This window comes from Nilaparvata lugens, chromosome 2, assembly GCF_014356525.2.
Source record: "Nilaparvata lugens isolate BPH chromosome 2, ASM1435652v1, whole genome shotgun sequence".
NCBI classification, from domain to species: domain Eukaryota; kingdom Metazoa; phylum Arthropoda; class Insecta; order Hemiptera; family Delphacidae; genus Nilaparvata; species Nilaparvata lugens.
In genome coordinates, this window is record NC_052505.1 from 70,485,494 (window position 1) to 70,509,532 (window position 24,039).

Sequence of the window (24,039 nt, forward strand, 5' to 3'; positions counted from 1 at the left end):
CTACACTGGGCACCATGTCCTCTTCAGAACCCCCAAAATCTATACCAATGAATGTGCTTTGCCTAAGAAATATGTACCGTACCGTATCTCAAACCTACAAAGTCCTCAGAAATCAATTTGAAATATGTTTCCTCAAAAAAGTATATTAAACTCCACACTGGGCACTTTGTCCTCTTCTGAACCCCCAAATGAATGTGTGTCACCTGATAAATACACATATCAAACCTGCAAAGTCTTTGGAAACCAGCCTTGAATGTTTACCCTCAGAAAAGTGTACCCTCTACACCAGGTACCATAAACGCCCTCTTCAGAACCCCCAAAATGTGGACCAATGAATGTGTGTGGCCCGTCTGCTGCTGGAGGAGAGTAAGTATATAAGCGGCGGCAGGAGTGGGCCCTTGCCCAGTCGAGTAAAGTCGAGTTGCAGCAGTCGAGTTGTCAGTCAGTGAAAGTGCTTTTGCAGCGGTCTCGCTCCTTGCAGGATAGATAGCAGTGGCTGCACTTGGGTCATCGGCCTATCCACCAGGAGCCCACTGAACTAGTTGCTCATTTTATTCGCCACTCATACTACCAGCGACCTACTCGTCAGCGACAACCACTAAGCTACAGGTAAGTTGACTGTTTGCTCACTCGATAACTACTCTCTTATTATGCAAGGTTTTCACTCTCGATGAAAAATCATACATCTTTCTATAAGACAAATAATATTTACTTGCTTGAACAATTCTAAATGTTATTTCTCATAGTGTTGAACGGATTTTTATTCTGTTTTTGGATTCAACATTTTGTAATCAAATACTATAGTGTTGGAGGGATTATAATTCCGTATAGTTTCAACACTTTTTAATTGAATACTTACTTTTAAAATCTCAAGATATCATTGTCGTACTATTTCATAGTAGCGAAATAGCTATTTTTAACGAATAGCCCCCAATTGTAGTGGGCCCTACGTGTAGCGATACAATCACAGAATTGATTATCAATATTCTTGCATTCTAGAATAAAATTTTGCTATCATGCATTTTTTGATCCTCAATTGAATTAAATTCCTCTTCGAATAAACTTCATCTATTTGGCAAACATATAGTCTACGCTGTAGCCTATATGGAGAATTGTATCTATTTTCTCATTTCATTTATTGTATAAAGCACTATAATCAGAATATATATTATAGAATATATAATTTATCATGACATTGGAGGAAAAACTAGGCTGAACCTGTACTATTTCCCTCCAAAATTTTTTATAGAATGTTAATGTTGTCCAAAAGGACAATAGGCTAATCTCAATACAATAGGCTAATTCTTATACTGTAATAATTTGAAACCTGATTTCGTAACGCCTTTCCTTCATCGCCGTTCTATCTAGAAGTGATCTGGAATATTAGAGGGGTTGTGAAAAGCTCACTCTAATTTCCTCTTTCCAGCATTAAATAAATATATGAACACTTTCTCAAAATAACGGTGACAGGTTATGATGTAGTTAGTTCCAATTATTCCTCAAAAAACTTCATTCCCAAATAATAACTCCTAATAATCATACTCAACATATACCCTAAAGCATGCATCTACCATTCAAGATCGATAATTTAGTCTGATAGTTATTAAGAATGATATTACGAATAATTAGGCCTTTAAGCCTACAAATTCAAATAGATTTCACATTTCTTATCTTTCTATTCATTCTTCAGTCTTTTCGAATTCCCCAGAAGTACGACTCGACAGCGAGCCCCTCAGATAGTCTGAATCATATGAGATATAGAATACAAATATTCATTATTTTTTCAAGTTAACTGTGCCATACTGCTTCAAGTCCTATCACATAGCCTGAAAAAATAACGTCTAATACTAAAATAGTCCATATTCATTTGACCACAAACCTTCAAGTAAAAATGAATCATGGAAGTTTATTAAGAAGTGAACTTATCGATAACATCGAAAATCAATAGCTATTATTTTTGGTCATGAATTTAGTTTGATTATTTTGAAAGGGAATTACTGTAGCGAGTGAATGACTAACTTCGCCAACTAACAAGGCAGAGGTTTATTTTTTAGTAAGAACTGCCTGCGCCTTCTGCAGCAAATCAATTACATTTGACAAGAGCGTCCCGTTCAAATAAAGGTAAAATGGTGCATGACAATCATTTACATAACAGAAATATGAGTTCAAAGAAAGTAAAAACCAAAGTATTTGTGAATTGGAACACATTAAGCATGAGAATCTCTACAATTGATGTTCAGTAACATTTTCACCTAACATTAAAAATAAGCTCGAAATTCGAGAAAATATGATTATCCAATTGCAAACTGTTGGCAACTGTTGATTCTATTAAATGCTTCACTATGAAGAGATAACAGACCTCGTGTGTCTCCAGCGTTATTGCCCTGTCACCAGCTGGCTCAAATCTTTGAATAGTAGACTTGAGATGCGCTGGAAAAACTAGCGTCAGGTGATCAATTTTCATAACGGCAAAAAAAGTTGTGTGAGTGCGCCACACCAGATTTTTACTCTAATATTGGCGTATGAAGAAGACTCCTTTCTCCATTTATATTATCTTTGGAATGCAAAATTTCCAAAAACCTTGTATATATGTCGACGTACAATTAAAAAAGGAACATACCTGTCAAATTTCATGAAAATCTATTATCGCGTTTCGCCGTAAATGCGCAACATATATTCATATAAACATTTAAACATTCAAACATTTAAACATTAAGAGAAATGCCAAACCGTCGACTTGAATCTAAGACCTCACTTCGCTCGGTCAATCATAATATATATTATAGAATATATAATTCATTATGATATTGGAGGAAAAACTAGGCTGAGCCTGTACTATTCCTCCCAAAAAAAAAATTATAGAATGTTAATGTTGTCCAAAAGGACAATAGGCTACCTCAATACAATAGGCTAATTCTTATACTGTAACAATTTGAAACCTGATTTCGTAACGCCTCTCCTTCACCGCCGTTCTATCTAGAAGTGATCTGGAATATTAGAGGGGTTGCGAAAAGCTCACTCTAATTTCCTCTTTCCAGCATTAAAATAAATATATGAACACTTTCTCAAAATAACGGTGACAGGTTATGATGTAGTTAGTTCCAATTATTCCTCAAAAAACTTCATTCCCAAATAATAACTCCCAATAATCATACTCAACAAAAACCCTAAAGCATGCATCTACCATTCAAGATCGATAATTTAGTCTGATAGTTATTAAGAATGATATTACGAATAATTAGGCCTTTAAGCCTACAAATTCAAATAGATTTCACATTTCTTATCTTTCTATTCATTCTTCAGTCTTTTCGAATTCCCCAGAAGTACGACTCGGCAGCGAGCCCCTCAGATAGTCTAAATCATATGAGATATAGAATACAAATATTCATTATTTTTTCAAGTTAATTGTGCCATACTGCTTCAAGTCCTATCACATAACCTGAAAAAATAACGTCTAATACTAAAATAGTCCATATTCATTTGACCACAAACCTTCAAGTAAAAATGAATCATGGAAGTTTATTAAGAAGTGAACTTATCGATAACATCGAAAATCAATAGCTATTATTTTTGGTCATGAATTTATTTTGATTATTTTGAAAGGGAATTACTGTAGCGAGTGAATGACTAACTACGCCAACTGACAAGGCAGAGGTTTATTTTTTAGTAAGAACTGCCTGCGCCTTCTGCAGCAAATCAATTACATTTGACAAGAGCGTCCCGTTCAAATAAAGGTAAAATGGTGCATGACAATCATTTACATAACAGAAATATGAGTTCAAAAGAAAGTAAAAACCAAAGTATTTGTGAATTGGAACACATTTGAATGACAATATCTCTTTCTGTTGTTCACCATTGGGTAACTTATAGCCTGCTCAACCATTTCCACCTTGACATCTTGTTTGAAACTCACTCATTCTCATCTCTTGAATACAGTACATTCAAATCTATCCTCATTACTGACACTGTAGAATACGGTACCCACATAATTCAAAATCGTTGTCTTATTATCTTCATACTTCTTCAACTCTGTGTACCTTTTATGAAATTATTGAAATCCACTTTTGCACTTTGTTTACTTTTCCACTTGGTCGGTGGCATCAATTTGATGGTGTCGGGGGTCGGTGGAATAGAGGGGCAAGGGGGCAACGCAGACTGCGTCCTCGAATTAATTGAGGGCGGAGGTTGTTCAAAAACAATTATCGGGTCCCAAAAAAAATCAATGCAAAAAAATATATGTTTTGCGTGGGTGCCCTACTTATGAGAGGGGCTGGTACTTTTGGAATATTTAGGTGGCTTGTTGGAGGGGGGGGCTTGTTGGTGGGTTGTGATCACCCCTTGGATAGGTACTCCAAATAAATTCAATAAATTCAAATGCATCATCCATATGCTCAATCAACTTTAAATGATGACGATATTAAAAGCTTTCTGTCAAGCTTTTGTACTGCGAGTTGACAGTACCGGTATTCACAAACCAAAGAGAGTGTAATTTAATTCTATTTCAAACGCCTTCGTAATGTAATAAAACCAATCTGATTTGAAAAGATTAGAAAACTATTGAATTTGAATAATTGTATTGATAAATTAACAAAGGATTTATTTCAATTACTTTTTTCTCAAAAGAATCATAGTCATAGTTTTTATAAGTTGCTGTTACAAGTAAGGTACCTTGGTACGTTTTTCTGTTAATAGAAGTGAATGTATAATTTTCCACAATTTCCATAACTTGCCTACACTCAGTAGCATTTCGACAAATCCAGAAATTACATATTGATAATTGTATTAACTCAGTCTACAAATATTACTGAGTTCTTTAACATCACAAATCACAACACTGAGTTCATCTTAAACAGCTACAGTTTATTAGTACCTAATTTAATAATTGAATTAGACTCAATTGATAAAAGTCACTTTCAAGTCGTTGAAAATAGAAAGTAAAAGAAATACACGGTAGTAAACATCGAACTATTTGAATCGATTCGTTAAATATTATACCTACCCATAATGGAACGATTAAACTGGAAAATTACGCCATAAATAAAAAACGAGTGAATTAGTTGACTGCGATTCCGCATCTATCAGGCTTTCTTCAATAGCAACACAGAGGTATCTCAATGAAAGGATAAGAAATGGGTGGAGCAGATCCTTTCACTGACTCCTTGAAATATTAATTGACGTTTCTTCTGCAAACTGAAAATAATTGGATAATTGCTAGTCCAGCATGCTTTGTGGATGCTCTTAATTTGAAAGTGCTTTCTTCGGCGATATACAGTCATTTTCATTAGTAGATAGGCAGTATTATAGTTATAAAAGACCAGTAATTGTCATTGAGTTAATTGGAAAATTGAACTTGTTGGATTCTTCAATCACTTTCGCGAAATATTGGAGCAATTGGAGCAATATAACAATATGAAAAAAATGAAAATTTCAAGTTGAACTGACCATACGAGTATTATTTATTCTCTCCAAGATATTTACATAATGATGATCGAAATAAATATCTGAATACGAATTATTTTCAATTTAGCTTGATCTTTGGCTTTATAATAGGAGTAAGTCTAGGAAATCCAATAGAAATTCTCAAGACTAATTGAAATTTATTATTACTAGTGTACCAAATTAATGTAGAACTTGCAGAGCCAAATTCTGTTAATTGAGACTTGTCATCTCAATTATTATAACTTCAACTCATATGCAATAAATTATGAATTTATTTTGGGAAATACCAATCACATAATATTATTAGACAAGATCTTCACAGAATATTTGACTTGGAACTGAAGCATTCGATAATATACAAATTGATGTTTGTACAGTACCTCTGTCACATAGGCTACAATGGCATAATGTAGCAAACTGGAGAGTTGAAGGAAATTCTTGAATGAATATTTTTTGTGACTTACTTGATGTAGCTTAGTTGTATGATAGCCTAAGCATCATTATAGTCAAATGTAAGTGATTCAATACAAATGTCGTCAATACCATTTCTGCAACATAATGACAAGGATCCATGTAAGGTGTGTGTGGTAAAACTCTATATTGATAAATCTATTGTATAGAGCATGATATTGATTGTTCTTCAAAGAAAGTTCACGGTGACATTTATTGGTGAAGGATGGTCTTCTCAGAGCAGTGCAGCCTACGTTTTGGTTATGACACGATACAACACATTTGCATCAAGATAGCTTTCACTTTGGATCTAAAAATGAGCACTTTTGACACGTAAGGCAGTCGAAAAATGACTATGTTTAAGCCGGCTGTGCTTGGTGTGGGTTCCTTCCCTCTTCCCTGCTCTGCTCTGTTCTTGTGTTGGTCACACCTATTGATCTTGATACACAACTTTTACTTTCTTTCGATTCCTGCTGCATAATCACTGTTATGACATCTCGGCATAGAGGAAAACATTTCTATTGATTGACATCACAACCATAGAGACCAATCATGCTTGAAATACACTCATTAAAATCACAATAAATTGCATGATATTCAATTATCGCGAAATTCTATCCAAACCATTGTTGGGTAGAACAAATTCTTACAATGATAGATTAGAAATTGATATCACTTTTGGTAAGAGAGATCTTCTTCTTGAAATAATAATGGATTTTATTGTTTAAGTCACTATTTCAAATTCATCCACTCTACTACAAAGGACAATTCAGAATGCATTATAAGAAAAATAATATTCCCATTGTACACAAAATAATGACGTTCAATAATATTGTTCAAAGTAGATTGAATTTGTCTTTAAAATTCAACTCCCCAGTAGATGAGAGACATGAGTAAAACTATAAGGAAAGTCATCTGAACACCTTGTCAAGTTCCAGCGTGACGTATAAACTTCTTTGAAAAAACGTCCTTTCGCAGAACTCTGTTTCGGATAAGTAGCTGGAAACTTATTTCAAGGAGACTTTTAATTTGAAAAAATGTAATCATATTGCTTGATTTTTGTAGTCTATGTAGAATAGGTAGCTTACTAGAAACCGCCAATTTTGTTAATCGAAGCTCCACTAATTTAAACCTCACATCTAATAGCACTTTTGAAAGGATAGTTTTTTATATTGTTATAGGTATTAGATTATTGTTTTAATTATATAGGGTTTATTATTGGATGGAAAGTTTACTTGGATCTCTGAGCCGAATACTCTCCATATTTGAGTATGGTTATTGTTCAAAATATGGAAACCAGCAAATGTTTGAAACTATCCTGATTGATCTCGAGTCGGGACTGCTCCTGGATGAGCAACTAGCAGATGATAAATTAGGTATATTTATTTCACCATCATCTAATCATCCATCATCCTGTTATTTACAGGTTGGGTTTACCAGGTGGTTCGGAATATACCTAAAACTTTAGGTTGATTTGTTTCTAATCATCATCATACATCAGGATTCATGGGTGGGCATCATTCTTAGTCATAAAGGAAAACTCTCATTGAGGGTTGTTTCTTCCCAAAATATACAGAATCACAATTTGAAATGTGTTTCATCCAATATACACTACGTTCGAATGATTTTTCGCCAGAATGAGATACAAAAATCAGTCGAGATGTTTAGTGATTTCCAACGATGACTTTCCATTTCTAAATAATTTTTTGCATACGGCAATATCAGACCGTGAGAATAAAGAGAAGCGAGTACACTGTACGATAAATTGAGAAACATCGTTCCACTTCTTCGACAGCATTATCGCTTCTGTATTTTTTTGAGTTTAGAATGTTGAGTTGCTTTTTTGTTTCCTGCAGTTTCCTGAAGAAAGAAATGTGACCCTTGCCTGACGTATTAATCGTTATTCGTGCGCATAAACGAGGAGCGAGAGAATAAAAATTGGCCAGCAACCTATCTCACTGTTTACACCAGCAGCGAACTTTCTCCGGGTCTTGTTTGCTAGTTGCGGTCAACCAATCCGAATTCTGAAACCCCTCTTCTCACAGTGTGCATTTGACTGAAGAAATAGTTATATCTTCCTTGTCGTGATGGTGATGGCTTCCCAATTATACCAAGCATAACTCTAAATGCTAATTACGTTTGCACGTTGTTGTATTTCGCCACTTGCTAAACCGCATCACGCTCAACTTGGCAGACTGCTGTTCTCCAAGTTACGCGTAATTCAGAGCGATCCTCCGCAGCATTCATCACAAACGGACAAACTAGGTTGCCGAAGTCGATAATTTGCTATCGATTACCTGTCGTTAATAGACCACGATCTGAAGCCATCGTGATTATTTAGTTGCACGCCACATGCTCAAGACGGACACCTTTCGTGAACTGTTTCATTAGTCGACTTTTTAGGAAAACAATATTGTTTCTCTTTTGGAATGGATTTCCTGCTCATTGTTTCATTTCATCAGTCCGCTTTGAAATTGCAATAAACTCTCTATAAAACTTATATCTAGAAGAAAATATATTACTATTTGATTACATCTGTTGCAAGTAATTTCATAAAAGCTATCGCTTTATAGTTGAAAACTCAAAACAAGTGGCACTTCATCAGGCCTTACCTGTTCACAGTTTGAGTTCATATCAGTGACTAGACAACGTTTGTTCTTAAAAAAAAACTTCGAATGATGTTCACCTATGTGAATATTAATCAAATATTATATTCCGTGAGCAGCACGATATTGCCTAACAAAAAGTATTGGAAAACATAATTAAAAATTTTCCAGGAAATACAGAGAGATTTTTCAGATGAGTACAATCTAAGGTGAAACATTGGAAAAAAGGTGAAACATGTGCAGTTCGAGACAAGGGTGCCAACCTTTTTTGGGGAGGGGAGAAGATATAGTGTCAAGTCACTTCCAAACATTGTTAATTTGAAGAACATTCAATCAGCCTCTCTAGATTGGCCTACAGACTGGTCTCCTGTATCTGTGGGGAATATATATATATATATATATATATATATATATATATATATATATTATATATATATATATATATATATATGACTACAAATTCATTTCAGGTCACGAAAATTATTGGATGCCATCATAAGATATTAAAGATTATTTGTCTCTGATACCATACTCCAATGAATAATTCAATTGGCAAGATCAGTATCATCTCAGTTTCCTCACCATACAATTTATCTGTGAGGAGATTAGATGCAACTCAACCTTTATCATTTAGCATCTTTCCTTCCACAATCCAACATAAATTAACCTAGGCAATGAAAATTCAAATGAATAGAATCTCAGTAGTCATTTTCATTTTTGTTATTATCTACTAAGAGAACTGGTGAGGGAATGCCGTTCTCTGTTAGCAACTAAGCAGTCAGAATGCTGTCAAAACTTAATAAACTACTTTGGCTATTAGGGAACAATAATAATGAATCTTACCAGCTTCTCTACAGTGATGTATTACCGAACAAAGAAAGCTGAGGGATCGAGTGCTTTCTTCAACTAGTTACTAATCGTGACATAGAGACTGACAACATGATGAGATCTAATGAAGGTGAAAATACCATGATTGCGTGAAGGATAATTGTAGAGTGTACGAACTCTCCGACTTAGAATGGGCGCTAATTGTTTGGTACTTGATGGCTGAGTGGCTGAGTGGCGTCTAGACTGCCAAGCACTGGGCGAGAAAAAGAGTGTCCGTGAACGTTTTTCAATGTCTAGGCCACAAACGTCGCTTCGGTAACCCTCGATTATCCTACAGACATCTTTCACTTGACCGCTGAAACGTGGTCGCCTTGAATCGGATGAGAACAGACATTTCACTTTGGCACAGACTTCTGATCAACATTTGGACCAGCATCCCGCTTCCTGGGGAACGGTTCCACTTTCTTGTCACCTTGAGAAAGAAATTATTTCATCACTTTTTTACTGTAGACAATCTTATGCTTCCATTCACTTCCTCGTATGAAAGTCATTCGATTGAATCAAGGACGGTTAGCGAAAGACATTGACTGAATCATGCTTGAGAGCAAAAAAACGCATGTGGTTTTAATTTTTTTCATGCAATAAATAGAATTAGTTGTGTGAAAAAGTAACGAGTTCAGCTTCATTTTTCTGTTCAACCTAGGATATCAGCTTTGATGAATACCGACATCAAAGATATTCCTAATTTTCAGTAGGCCTATTCGACAATATAAAATTTATTTCTTTAATCCTTGTCCTATCACATTCGAAAGTTATGTAATTTCAGTTGGAAAGTTGTTAAACCGACTTTGTCTACGTGAATAATCAATTATAATTATGTACGATATTATTTTGTAATGTTTCTATCACAATAAATCTCATGATAGAAGTTTAATTAAGTTTTCATTTCATAATAATTGGGCTTTTAGCGATTTCCATTTTTACTTATAGTTTGCGTATGATATTTTTTCCAAGACTAGAGACAAGTTACATATGCAACTTAGTTGAAAAATACTTTTTGTAGAATTGAACTTGGTTCGATGTGAAAGTTATTCAGAACTGGAACACTATAACGATCCTGTTTTATAGTTTGAAACTATCCAATAAGTTCAGTGGTGCGTCGAAATAACACTTTTTTTATTGGATAATCTATACAGCAAACAATCAGTGGAGGATAACAAGAGCTGCAGAATTTTCACAACTTTGAAATAGAAGGGTTTAGGTGAAAAATGTGCAATACTACAATATTGTTGACTTAGCAGCTCTTTTTATGATCACTCATAAGGTGATCCAATTTCATTCAATAATAGAGACTACCTAGACAGTGGTTGTATAATTCATGTAATAATTCATGGTCTACTTTTTCTTTTGAGCTTACACCATTGTCTTCGATTTGCTATAATGGCGTAATGTCTGTCTCTCAGTGGGTGTTCCGCCCTGTCTTATTCAAACCAGAATTGAGTTTACAGTGGGAATAAAAGTATGCTATATTCTACGATATACTACCTACCTCTTTATATACAAGAGCTGTGCATAAATGATGATAGAATTGATATTGGAATCAATCAAAATACAACATGGAAGTTGAAATATATACATTGAGGATAATTGATCATCAAAATATGAATCTAAAACTTGGAACCAATAAATCAGTCTTGTTCAAAAATAGAGATTTAGTGGGGTGTTAAGCTATACTATAAATAATATAATAAAGGAAAGAACTGACTTATACACGTACGGGATAGTAAAATTATGTTTGACTCATCATCACGTCTGAACTACTGGACTGATTAACTTGAAATTTTGCATATAGATTCTTAATTAACCAAGGATGGTTATAGGCCTATCTTCAATTCTTCAGGATTTCATTTTGTCAAGTTTTCAGTTTGTCAAGTTTTCAATTTGCCATGCTTCCTGTTGTTGTATGGAAGCAGCTGAACATTCCTTTTAAAAAGGAAATTAGAAGATGAGTATGATTGGGGATCCTATTCGAATAGAAATAACTGATTTTCTGTCGCATCAAAGTTTTGGTCCGCCAAAGATACTGATAAATCATCCATTGTGGAGTATTGCCTGATATCTAAAGTGACTCAACAAAATAATCTTGCTGAAGTTTCGAAAAGTAGAAAACTAGGCCTACATTATTTTTACAATCTGCAGACACATCACAATCAGCACAATCAGACACAATCAGCCGAATGATTAAGAATATTATTTGAATGACCGGTCGTAATTTGATTTTTTGCATCAGATTGATACAGGTTTTTAGCCGTGCAATCAATACGTATTTTGTAAATTTAAACAGGGGTGCCCCCCCAGCCCATGTAAGTACGCCCTAAATTTAGAAAAAATATTCAACTCCTACCCAACCCTATGCCCTATGCAATCTCGTCTGTGGTCATTTAAAACACTGCTGACCTTTTTGGGACCCCCAAGATTCGATTTAGAGCCTGATTTTGAGACTCCCTCCCCCCAAGCAAGAACTTCGAGGACACAGTCTGCGTCCAAACCGCCCACCCCCACACATGTGTGCACCCCTGATTTAAAAACTGAAAAGTAAATAAATTTAATATTTGAACTGTCTGAGGTAATTGTATTGAATATCAAAAGTAGCCTTATTATTGCGAAACCCCTTGAAAATATATTCAAAATACGTGGAGATCGATCTTCATAATCCTTTATAAATAAGAATTAAAATTATCATCCGCCTCATTTCCCACGCACAAGCCTAGAGCTTATAAGAGCATCACCGTCAGAAAAAACAAAACTCGCATTATTTATCATTTTTTATACAAGTATTTTAAATTTGAGATGATTAGTGGATGACGATAACGTTGACGTTTGTATACGAAATGTGATGGAATGTGATGTGTTTGTAGGATGCGTTGGCAGTTGGGGAGCAGTGCAGTGCTGGCACTGTTGGTGGCCGCGACTGTGGCGACAGCGACAACGTCTGAGGAAGAGGACACGAGCGACCGCGACAAGCGACAGTCGCCCTACTACACGGCAGCACTGCCCGTGAGGCCTGGCCCCACATACAAGCCGCAGCTGCAGCAGCCGACGCAGCAGCAACCGCGCTTCCCTGCGGCCGCGTTCAGTGTCGCACCGCAGCCGTTCCGCAGCTCACCCGTTGACGACAGTGACGCCGACGAAGTCGACAGAAACGCCGTGTCGCCCACACCCAGCTATCTGCTAACAAGGCCTCAGCCTACCACTCCGGTTAGTAGCGCCAGTTATTCCAATTACAAAATCAATAACACTACTATAGTACACTGTCTTCGCTAAACAGTACTTCACTAAGTACAATATAAAAGCGAAATGGCTATAATGTTTAATCTACTCAACAGAGCATAAAATCTTTTGAACCAAAAACTTTCAAACTTGGCAGACTGATCCGGTTAGACTTTTAGACGCGCACTAAGGATGAATTTTGAGAATTTTCCCAAGATACGCCCAATATATGCGTTTTGTTTCCTGTGATTTGTAAGCTTTTTCAAGAACTATAAGTAGAAAATATTTGAATTCGACACAATGGTTCAGTTGAAGTATGGAGAATTGTGTTGAAAAATGTTTGAGATACTCCTAAAATCGGATCAATTTAAATTCTTTAATTTTGTCAACACCTTCTCGTTGAGATTGTGCAAAAAGTAAAAACTTTCTTTGTTCAGTTGTTTTCTAACAATGGAAAATAAGAAAAAACGCTAAGAATAATTGCTTGAAAAAACATCGATATAGCTCGTGATTTGATGATCTCATAAAGCATTGAAGCTTGTGCATTTCTCTCTTGAAGTTCGATTATCTCTCTCATAGATGAGCTGGAATAAAATTTATCATGGAGTATTAAAAGAATAGTCGTTACTGTACCTGATGTAACTGATTTTATAGTGTGTCCTTAGATGATGACTAATGGAGCATATGTCCTCCCATTCATAGCGTCTGCCTATCCTTATTCTTATTCTAAACAATATGCATCGCACATTCGACTACTTTGCCCGTTGCTCATTGCAAATCGCACATTGGACGGCAATGTCAATTTAGTAACTACTAAGTAGTGTAGTATGGTAAGTTATATTAGTTTGTCAATATAGTAGCCGTTGGGATTTCTTTTATATTTACCTTCATACGTAATGTTTCAAAAGAGGAATTTCAACATTGATAATTCATGAAAGTTAATTAAAAACGGTATACAGCTGTATTTAACGGTTTTTTCTAAGAGAATCATATCAAGTTCTCATTTCAATAATTTGATGATGCGAAATAGCTTTATAACAACCGGTAGTTAAGTGGCTTCCTCCAATGAACTCATACGTTTGTGGGGATGGCAGTTAGGATAGTGCGATGTAGTGTATCATCTTGCATGAAGTGAACATTTCGTTGTTTGATGGACAACGAATCAAAACAACGAAACGTTGTTTGGCAAGGAATCCGAAAAAGTAGGTAGATAATTTTTCGTCACCATTTGAAGTGCCTCAGGCAGGTCCTTGCAGGAATAACTTTTCCTATTCTAAAATTACACTCAACAGTTACAGACATACAGAACACGTTTATTAATGGAACACAAAATACTGCAGGCTACTTTGAAATATGAGAAACAAGTTATCAGTTATGTAAGTTTATAGGAAACATGACTAAAAACTTCATTCTTACACAGGAATTTTTAAGAGCAGTCGTAATAAATGAACTAGTCTATTTTCATTAATTTACATAACTCTATTGGACGTTACGGTGATTCAAATCTTGAAAAACTCTTAGAGAGCCGGATTAGTAGGTCATGCGACACATTGCATTCCCTTCCGAATAAAAGCTAATGCTGAATTTGAAATACCATATTGGTAACGGAAAAAATCATCATTTAATAACTCTTCTAAAGACATAGTTTTGAAATAATATAATTTTGATTTGAAACCTTTTGGGGACTTATCCCTTTATCTGCCTGAATTAAGTGCTTCAATGAATGAATTAACATTAGAAAAAACTATTCTGGTGATTTTAAGACCTGAACACAAAATAATTTGATCAAACAGATGATTAATCAATCTATAATGGATATTCCATTAGTTACTGTACTTGGATGAGTTTCCAAATTTGATAATCAACCATACCAAAGACAAATGGTGAGAGTGCTTGGCTGCTTGGGCCAACACTGTTGAGTCATAGTAGTCCTATGCAATGGTACTAATGGTGCATGCCATTTAGAATAACGTACGCTATACAGTAAAATAATACAAGAGTTGATGAGTTGAGTAACGTATTGATGACGTGTAGAATTACGATAATGATTCCTTCTTTTGGAAGTAATCATTTTTACGTTCTAATATGGTAAACGAGAATTACAATATACCGTATGTGATTGAATCCAATAGGAAAGAATTACATGTCATCCACCTCCAAGATTTCTAATGAATCTGGATTAATCTTTTATGAGAAAATATTTATAAATTCAGCACCTATCTTAAACGTTTTTAACTAGCCAACTCCAATAAATGATAAGAAAGTGGTTTCTAACTTTTTATAGGGCATTTCCTTTGATGCACTAACTATAGTGTATCATACCGTAATCACCCACATAAATGAAGTGCTTTCTGTACTTTTTCTCGGTACTTCCTTAGGAAAAATAACTGTTTGAGGACAGCTCCACTAACTTGGAGTAATGAGCATAAACAACTCATGTAATGATATTAATTTATTAACAAGTGGTGCAGAACAGATTTTTGCTCTCTAGAGCTCACGTGGGCTTCAACCTCAGCAAAAAAATACTGTATTGCAGTTTTCTAGTTGCAATTAATTATTTACTGCATATTTGGAATATTGCAATTTTCTAGCTGTTATTTATCCTATGCAATACAAATAATACCCCTTATCATAAATCATTCCTCTCTTCGATGGTGCTATATTTATTCTAAAGAAACCAACTAAAGTTTTTAAATGAAAAATACTTTTGTCACTCGTTCTTTATTAATTGCCGGCCGGGCTAGTCTAGTGGTCTGGAGCGTTACAACATTCAGTCTGCTAGCCCGACTGGTTCGTGGGTTCGAATCCCGCCGGTAGCATAAACGTTTGATCATCTCATTAAATCACGCACGCATTCTCCATTACCCATGCTCAGGCAAAAAGTTTATGGAGGCATCATCCGCAATGAGAAAACTTCATTTCCATCAAATCACTCGTACGAAAACACATTTCATTGGAAATTACCGATGTTGCAATTTATACTGTATTGTCCGATCCTAGGTTATCTGTTGCTATTCTATGTTATTTGTTGGGTTTGTGGTTGCAGTCGTCACAGTACAGAAGCCAAACACCGCAGCCTCACCAGCAGCAACAGCAGGCGTCCAGATCGAGACCCAACAACCAAGACTACCGGCGACCACCGCAGCAGTCCACCCAGGGCCAACGCACACAGTTCCAGCCTCAGCAGCAGCTAACTGTCAGTCCATTTCTTTCTTCCATTCAATTAAGATAACTTGAACAATGAATTGAGAACCACGCCATATAAGTTTTCAGAGTCGGCAGGGCCGAAAGCTCTCCGATTGGCTGATTGGGTTAGCGCCTAAAAACGCCTGGGATAATATATGCCTACTAAAGCCATGTCCACACTTAACAAATGTTCTACAAACATGTCTGTTGGAAAATTTTGGGCAAATTTTATTGTTTGACAAATAATGTTTGCCCGTGGCCAGTGTGGACGCGTCACCAAACAGAATATTTGTAAGTGGGAAGAACAGGTTTTATGTTTTACTGCTGTGAGCATTGAAAATGTTTGGAAAAACAGTTATTTTTTGTTTGACAAACAATGATGGTCCAAACTTTTTAAAATGTTTGTCCCTGAGCTTCTTAACAAACATGTATGTCGAACATTTGTTCAGTGTGGACACGGCTTTATAGACGATTTATTTGACAAATAACTCAACGAGCAATGTGTTCAATTGAGATAAGCAGAGGATATTATATTTGGCGGGTTATATTGATGAATTGAAATTCCATCAGTCAGCTTGATGATGTGACCTGTATGGCCACGAGACTATAGTCATGTACCAAAATAATATATGTGAAATCGACAAAATCTATGTGCTTTTATTCATTTTATGAATTGCATTTATAATAGTTGATAAATTGAACCAAGTTGACAATTTTCTCAAAATACAAGGATTATCATATTCATTGGACATAGCTTTCAATTTATTTCGCATTTTTATCAAAGGCCTTCGCCACTTTTTAACTGGAAGAACTATAATAATTCATTTGAAGTAATAATAACTGCTCTCCATTTATGTTATTAATTAAGAATAATTAGGACCCAGAACGCAGTTTAATTACAAACACCAAATTTGATTTGTTTTTAAAACTTTCAATTTCCCTAGAGTTGATGTTCTAATAAATAAAATATTTCTTGGAGAATTTATCCTCAAAACTTTCATTGACTATTTTCATGACTTTATAATAAATGGATTGGAGAAAGGAAATATGTCATCCATCATAAATGGCATGAGCATCTATTTGAAAGAAGGCTATACTCGATAAAGTTCTTTGCACTCTTTTTTCAAGTTTGTGAATTGTATACTTTTATACATAATACAGATAAACTAATACCAAAGTAGATACAGAAATCAAACTGAGACCCAACACAATGAGACATTATGTATTCGGTTGTTGATCATAAACAACAAATTTATTCTTTTTTCAATGGATGAAAATCAATCTCACTCATTTACTTTGAAAACTACTTGTTTCAATTATAATGGCTTCTCAAAAACCTATAGTTCGTTTTGACATGGCTCCTCCTTTGGCTTAAGTGTGAAGGGCAGTTGATGATCATTCACAATCCTTAAAATGATTAGAAGCGTAGTGAAATATGAAGTACCATTTTGTTTATATATTGGTGAGAAAATAGAGTTTTTTTCTATAAGTGGATTATTTTTTCTGTCAATAGGAAGAAGAACTGGCTGAACTGGAAGAGGATGAGAAAGAGGAACCCGACAGGCTGACTCAACTGCTCCCAGAAAGCAAGTTCACCTGCCACAATAAGAACACTGGATACTATGCCGATGAGGGACTCAACTGCGAAGTCTTCCACTATTGTCAAGACAGTGCTAGGCATTCCTGGATTTGCCCTGAAGGCTTCCTGTTCCATCAGGTCAATATCAATCTTATTCATCAACTTTGCTTCAATTATAATGGTCGTATCTCATGAACCTATGAAATATATTTTATGAGGGTAAGCTGGATAAAAAAAGACTGTTATTTGCGTTGAAAAATATTATATGCTAAGTAAATTAATTTATCATTTTTATATATAAAATCTCAAATTTTTCAAATAAGTGCAATATTTTAAAAGTTTTTAATTCATTGTTATACATTCTGTGATTCATTTAGAGTATAACATCAACCTTCAAAATTCAAAATTTTCAATTCATTATTCATGGACCGAAAATCAAGTGACGAAGCAGTGTGTGACTACATAACCTTAACTTTTGGATTAGCATTTTATCAAATTTTTTGGAGAGAAATAGTACAGGCTCAGCCTAGTTTTTCCTCCAATGTCATAATTGTATTATGATTGTAGTGTTTTATACAATAAATTAATAAATAAAAAAAAATTGCACCAATTTAAATGTTGTTAATATAGGCTACTACTGTAAATAATTGAACGTTCAAAATGATATATGATCTAAGAGTTGTTTCGAATAGGTTTAATTGGATCTAAGATACGATTGCAGATCTTCAAAAAAGTATGGAAACTTTATATACAGGAACCGCCTGTAAATAATATTATTTTATAATATTGTAAAATAAAATTGATATAATACCATTAAATTATAAAATTGCCGATAAAAAGAATAGGAATTACAACTTTAGAAAATAGTATATGATCTATAAAGGCAAAAATTTAATCCGATTTAGGATTTTTCTAGAATTTCAAGTTATAGTTGATAGAATATTAGAGGACGACCCTGATAAAAATTCAATGCATGCAAATAATACGTGAGAGGAACAACATTTTCTTACTATCTTTTATAGCAAAAACTGGTCTCTCACATACAGAACGTTCTCCTCTATAAACAAATTTTCATTTATTGTATGAAACACTATAATCATAATACAATTATGACATTGGAGGAAAAACTAGGCTGAGCCTGTACTATTTCTCTCCAAAAATTTTGATAAAATGTTAATGTTGTCCAAAAGTTTAAATGTGTACACAATTATTAATACAATTATTGTAACTCAACTCAATTTTAGTTGATAAGATGGTGGAGCAAGGCGGGTTATTTAATTGCACATTACATGTATTTTAACGATATCTATAAATTAAGAATATACTTTACGATATTCTTTATTGATTTATAAACTTGTTAATAGGAGAGAAATTGATATCTCAGTCAAAAAATAAAGATCTCAATCATCAATAAGGTCGCTTTCGCTGTCATCTCCATAATGCGTTGTCTCACAGTCGGATACTCCACTTCTGTCCACCTCGATCATATAATTTGTCGCATAATTGTGAACTTTGGAATTCGAACTATCGGAGGATGATTTTTGCCTGCTTTTGTTTTGCAAACTCCCTTTGCTTGTGTTTTCCTCATCGTCGGTGCTCATTTTAATCTCAATCATCTCAGACGTACGCTTTACTCTTATTTTTCTGCAGCACATTCTACATAAACAAACCAGAACGCATAGTACAGCAATGAAAATCAGACAGTATAAAAGTATTCTTGATGGTCTGATCCAGTCGCTTTCATTAGCTCTATCTACTTCATTATTTTTTGTCTCATCCTCCTCAGCTTTAGGAGGAGGATTTTCAGTGTTTTCTGAGTTTAATTGCTTCATCCTTTTTTGATTAGATTTTAATGACAGGGCGACGGTTTTCATTAATCCATAGGAACTTTGAAATGCTGGAAATAGGTTTTCATTGTTTGTTGTAGGTAAAATGTGTGTTTTCAACCAATTGTTGTATCTATTCAAAAAACTAACTTTCTCACTTAGACAAGTTTCGTTTGTAGCACCTTGACTCTCAGCGCAACACATTACATTTGTAAAATATTCCATTAGAACAGGTCCACTTGATGCATCATGTAAATTTACAAGCGGCATGTTTTTCAGTGGAAGAGCAATAGCTTGAGGGCTTTTGCAATTATCAAGGATGGGCATAGATATTTTTGAAAATATATTGCAATTATCTTTCTCTTTACTATTTTTTGAAGTGGTATCTAATATATCGGATGCTAACATTTTACAATACTGCATTCCTTCTATACAATTTATCCGCACTGGTTTTATAGGAGAAATAGGCTTTATGATGGTGACCGGTCTCCGCCATGCCTTTCCATTTGTGCAAAGCTTCGCCTTCAGACCTTGATGCAGTTTTTCAAGTTTCACAGCGGTTTTAACGTCTATTTTACCTTCATATAGCAATTCTCTAAGCATAGGCAAGGCAAAAACTTGAAGATAACCACCAAGCACGTCGGATAAGGCATCTTTAATTACTGATCCTTCAGACTCACCCAAACTTGAAGATTGTTCATTGATAACTTGCATCCATAAAGTAATGTAGTTGAGAAGAATGTGCATGTCAGTCGGCCGTCTGTAGGGTAGGAGCTGTTGCAATTCAAAGCGTGACAACAATAACGAAAGGTCTACTGACGACCAGCACTCTTTTAATTGATCTTTTTCACGGAACAAGACCGTTCCGACATTGACAGTGCAATAGCCTTTCACCGCGTAGCTTGGTTCACTAAAGCTGCAAGTTGATATCGCAATGATTAGAAGAGTTAGGAACATTAGAGAAGTATTGCGGCTTCCCAACCATCAAGTTTTAAGTTGGTAGATAACATGAAAGTAAATTTTAAATTATAACCAAAAATGTTCCTAGCATATTATAAACACAAATACAATGGATAAAGAATTTTCATGTCAACATCGGCTTTTATCATCAGCTGTTATGTAACGAAAGTGCCAAATTGAGTTGATGTACTATCTAGATCTAGATGCTAGAGACTAGTTTCAACTTAATCATTACTGTACTAGTAGTTCTGTGAACAGTAGACCTCACGCAGTATTCTCATCCACAAGTACCTGATTGAAACTATAGACCTTATGGAAATACAGCAATAGACTGGCTTCTCCACACATCTGTGTAATCACTTGTCAGCTGATTTATAATGAATAATTCTATAGTCTGATTTTTACTTTCCTTGCCCTATTACCATATGTAAGGAAAGTATTGCTTTCCGAAAAAAATTAAGGTACCCCAATTTGTAAATTTCTATACGTTTCGAAGTCCCCTGAGTCCAAAAAAGTGGTTTTTGGGTATTGGTCTGTATGTGTGTGTGTGTGTGTGTGTGTGTGTGGTGTGTGTGTGTGTGTGTGTGTGTGTGTGTGTGTGTGTGTGTATGTGCGTCTGTGTACACGATATCTCATCTCCCAATTAACGGAATGACTTTAAATTTGGAACTTAAGGTCCTTCCCCTATAAGGATCCGACACGAACAATTTCGAACAAATCCAATTCAAGATGGCGGCTAAAATGGCGAAAATGTTGTCAAAAACTGGGATTTTCGCGATTTTCTCGAAAACGGCTCCAACGATTTTGATCAACTTTATACCTAAAATAATCATTGATAAGCTCTATCAACTGCCACAAGTCCCATATCTGTAAAAATTTCAGGAGCTCCGCCCCATCAATGCAAAGTGTGATTTTAGATTCCTAATTATCAGGCTTCAGATACAATTTAAACAAAATATTTCAAGTGGAAAAGATTAAGCATAAAAATCTCTACAATTAATGTTCAGTGACATTTTCACCTAAAATTGGAAATAAGCTCGAAATTCGAGAAAATGTGTTTCTTCAATAATGCAAACGGTTGGCAACTGTTGATTCTATTAAATCATTCACTATGAAGAGATAGCAGACTTCGTGTGTCTCCAGCGTTATAGTCCTGTCACCAGCTGGCAGATCTTTGAATAGTAGACTTGAGATGCGCGTGTACACTAGCGTCAGGTGATAAATTTTCATAACGGCAAGGAAAGTTGTGTGAGTGCGCCACAACAGATTTTTACTCTTATATTGGCGTATGAAGGAGGCTCCGTTTTCCTTTTATATTAACCTTCAAATGCAAAATTTTCAAAAACCTTGAATATACTTCGACGCGCAATTAAAAAAGGAACATACCTGTCAAATTTCATAAAAATCTATTACCGCTTTTCGCCGTAAATGCGCAACATATAAACATTTAAACATTAAGAGAAATGCCAAACCGTCGACTTGAATCTTAGACCTCACTTCGCTCGGTCAATAATATTTTAGAATCTAAATTTCACCAAATTCAAGTTTATATCAGAATTGTAATACATTATTGCACTTGACATGAAATAGAGATAATTTGTCATTCCCTATTAATGTTATAGGTCTCACTACGAGAAAAGAGATGATATTAGACTAGGATATTCATGATCCACTTGATGAATATTTCTCTTGAAAAGAAACGTATGTCAGTATCAAAAAAATGTTGTGTGTGTTAGGTTACACAGTGGACTGGTTGTGTGTGCAATCCAAAGTATGAGATATGAGTATGGAACAAAAGAGTCTGGAAAATATAGAATGAATAGGATTTCTCCAGACTTATAGAAATTTGTTTCTATAATGTAAATTTATAAAATACAGCAAGCTGAAAAATATATTTGATACTACTCATGTGAATATTGCAAAGGTCCTTCTGAAGCCTAGTTTCCATTCTGGCAAGTTGTTATATCATAGCATGTGGTAATGGAAATGAGGCTTAGTTCAAAATTTAGTTATTTTGCTACGTTAAATCTGTAGTAATGGAAACAAGGCTCTAGTCTGGCAACAAAGCACTACTAGCATTAATATTGTTGAAGAAATAATCGTTCTGTATGTTCTGGTTGCAGGTACATTTGATTTGCATGCCACCAAGCAGCGACAACATCTGCAAACAATCGTCGCAGTTCCACTTTGTGAACGACTACCTGTACCGGCCGATCAACGAGGATGAGGTGCAGCGCAAGCCGAACGTGACACTGCGATACGCCGACCGCTACTACCCGGAGAACTACTACCCTGAGGAGGCCGAGGAGACGCACCAGCCCGCCCCTCAGGTGGTCAGGAGACCTGCACCCCAACAAAACCAGAACTACCAACTGCAGAGACCCGTGCAACAGGTGCGACAGGCCAGCAACACAAATCAGGTGTTCCACTCTCCGGAGGAGGTCAACATCCCCCTGCAGCATCGCAGGCCGCAGCAGCCCATCTCTCAGGCCGAGGATGAAGACTACTGAGAGCCAACTAATCAAAGCTATGGTTATAGCAAGCCATTGCTCAGGTTCATATGACACAAAACAGCGCACACATGCGATCAGCGTATACAATTGATCCTACACATCCTTTACATTGATCCTATACATTTGAAATGTTTCTACAATTTATTACTATAGAGTAACAGAAACAATTGATCCTCATCAAATCATAATCATACAGCGCAGATTCACAGCACACATGCGATCAATGCGAGCATTTACAAGCATTTGCCTTGTTTCTACAATTTATTAATATTAAGTAAAAGAACCAATAGATCCTCCTTATCAAATCATAATCGAATTTTGTTATAAACCGAAAAAGTGAGAAACTTCATCACTTTATTGATGTAATACTTTTTAGATATAAATTAGAGTTAAGTTATTTATGTAAAGTTTATTGTTTGTAATTCCTAAGACTGTAAGATAGATTTATCATAGTTTTGATTTGATTATTTCATTTTTGAAAAAAATGATGCAATAAAGATTGCATAGAAAGTTAATTGTGTTTCATTACACCCTTACAATAAGAAGATATACTTATTCAATCTTGATAATCATTAGTAATAGATTTGTTGTTGTTTGCGTTCTGTAAAAACTCGCTCAATAATCTAAAAGGAAGCGCCTCAGATCTGTGAGATTTCAAATTTACTTGTGTATGAACATAACCTAAAAGGTTCTGTTCAATTAGGTTTCAAAGGTAAAAGGAAAATTTAGGAAAGTTAGGCTTTGGTTTTTAAATGGCAATATTTTAATATTATTTGAAATGTTTAAATGAAAATTATAGATGATAAACACAAAAAGAGAAAAGTTGAAATACTAGCACAGTCAAGATATCGCTTATTATGAATGACACCCATCTAAGGCTCGACTCACACTTCGCGACTCAGGTCGTTAAGAGACTCAACTCTAGTCGGGAGCATGTGTTTTCAAATGGTGAAGTCGCGGAGACTAGAATCGACTGGTCTGAGTGTCACCATTTGAAAACACATGCTCTCGACTAGACTCGAGTCTCTTCTCGGCCTGAGTCGCGTAAGTGTGAGTTGAGCCTTAAACTAGCGAACGATTGTCATAACAATTTCAGTGATAGATGATCGTCTACGATAATGGAGATTTCTATTGAAAATTCAAACATTCTGATCTTACTAAATTAAAATATTTACAAGTCAGGAGGATCCTGAAATCTGATAAACTATTTTGATTTCGAAAAGAATGCTGGTAGGTATGTTTTCAATATTACTTATCTATTTTTGAATGTGGAGTAAACTTCATTCAATGTGTACCTAGTAAATTAACGAATGCTGAAAAGACAAAAAGCTAACTTTGATAGAATAATTTTATACAATATAATTATTGTTAATTAATATGGA

The 24,039-nt window shown here is 35.1% G+C and overlaps 1 protein-coding gene across 1 annotated transcript; it reads left to right on the forward strand.

Moving 5' to 3' along the window:
• The first annotated feature begins 397 nt into the window (after window positions 1-397).
• LOC111048853 lies at window positions 398-23,167 on the forward strand. The gene is made up of 5 exons (XM_022334833.2): window positions 398-609; window positions 12,242-12,581; window positions 15,640-15,789; window positions 17,293-17,496; window positions 22,268-23,167. The coding sequence occupies exons 2-5, from the start codon at window positions 12,243-12,245 to the stop codon at window positions 22,652-22,654; spliced, it is 1,080 nt and encodes a 359-aa protein (XP_022190525.2). The 5' UTR covers window positions 398-609; window position 12,242; the 3' UTR covers window positions 22,655-23,167.
• The last annotated feature ends 872 nt before the right edge of the window (window positions 23,168-24,039 follow it).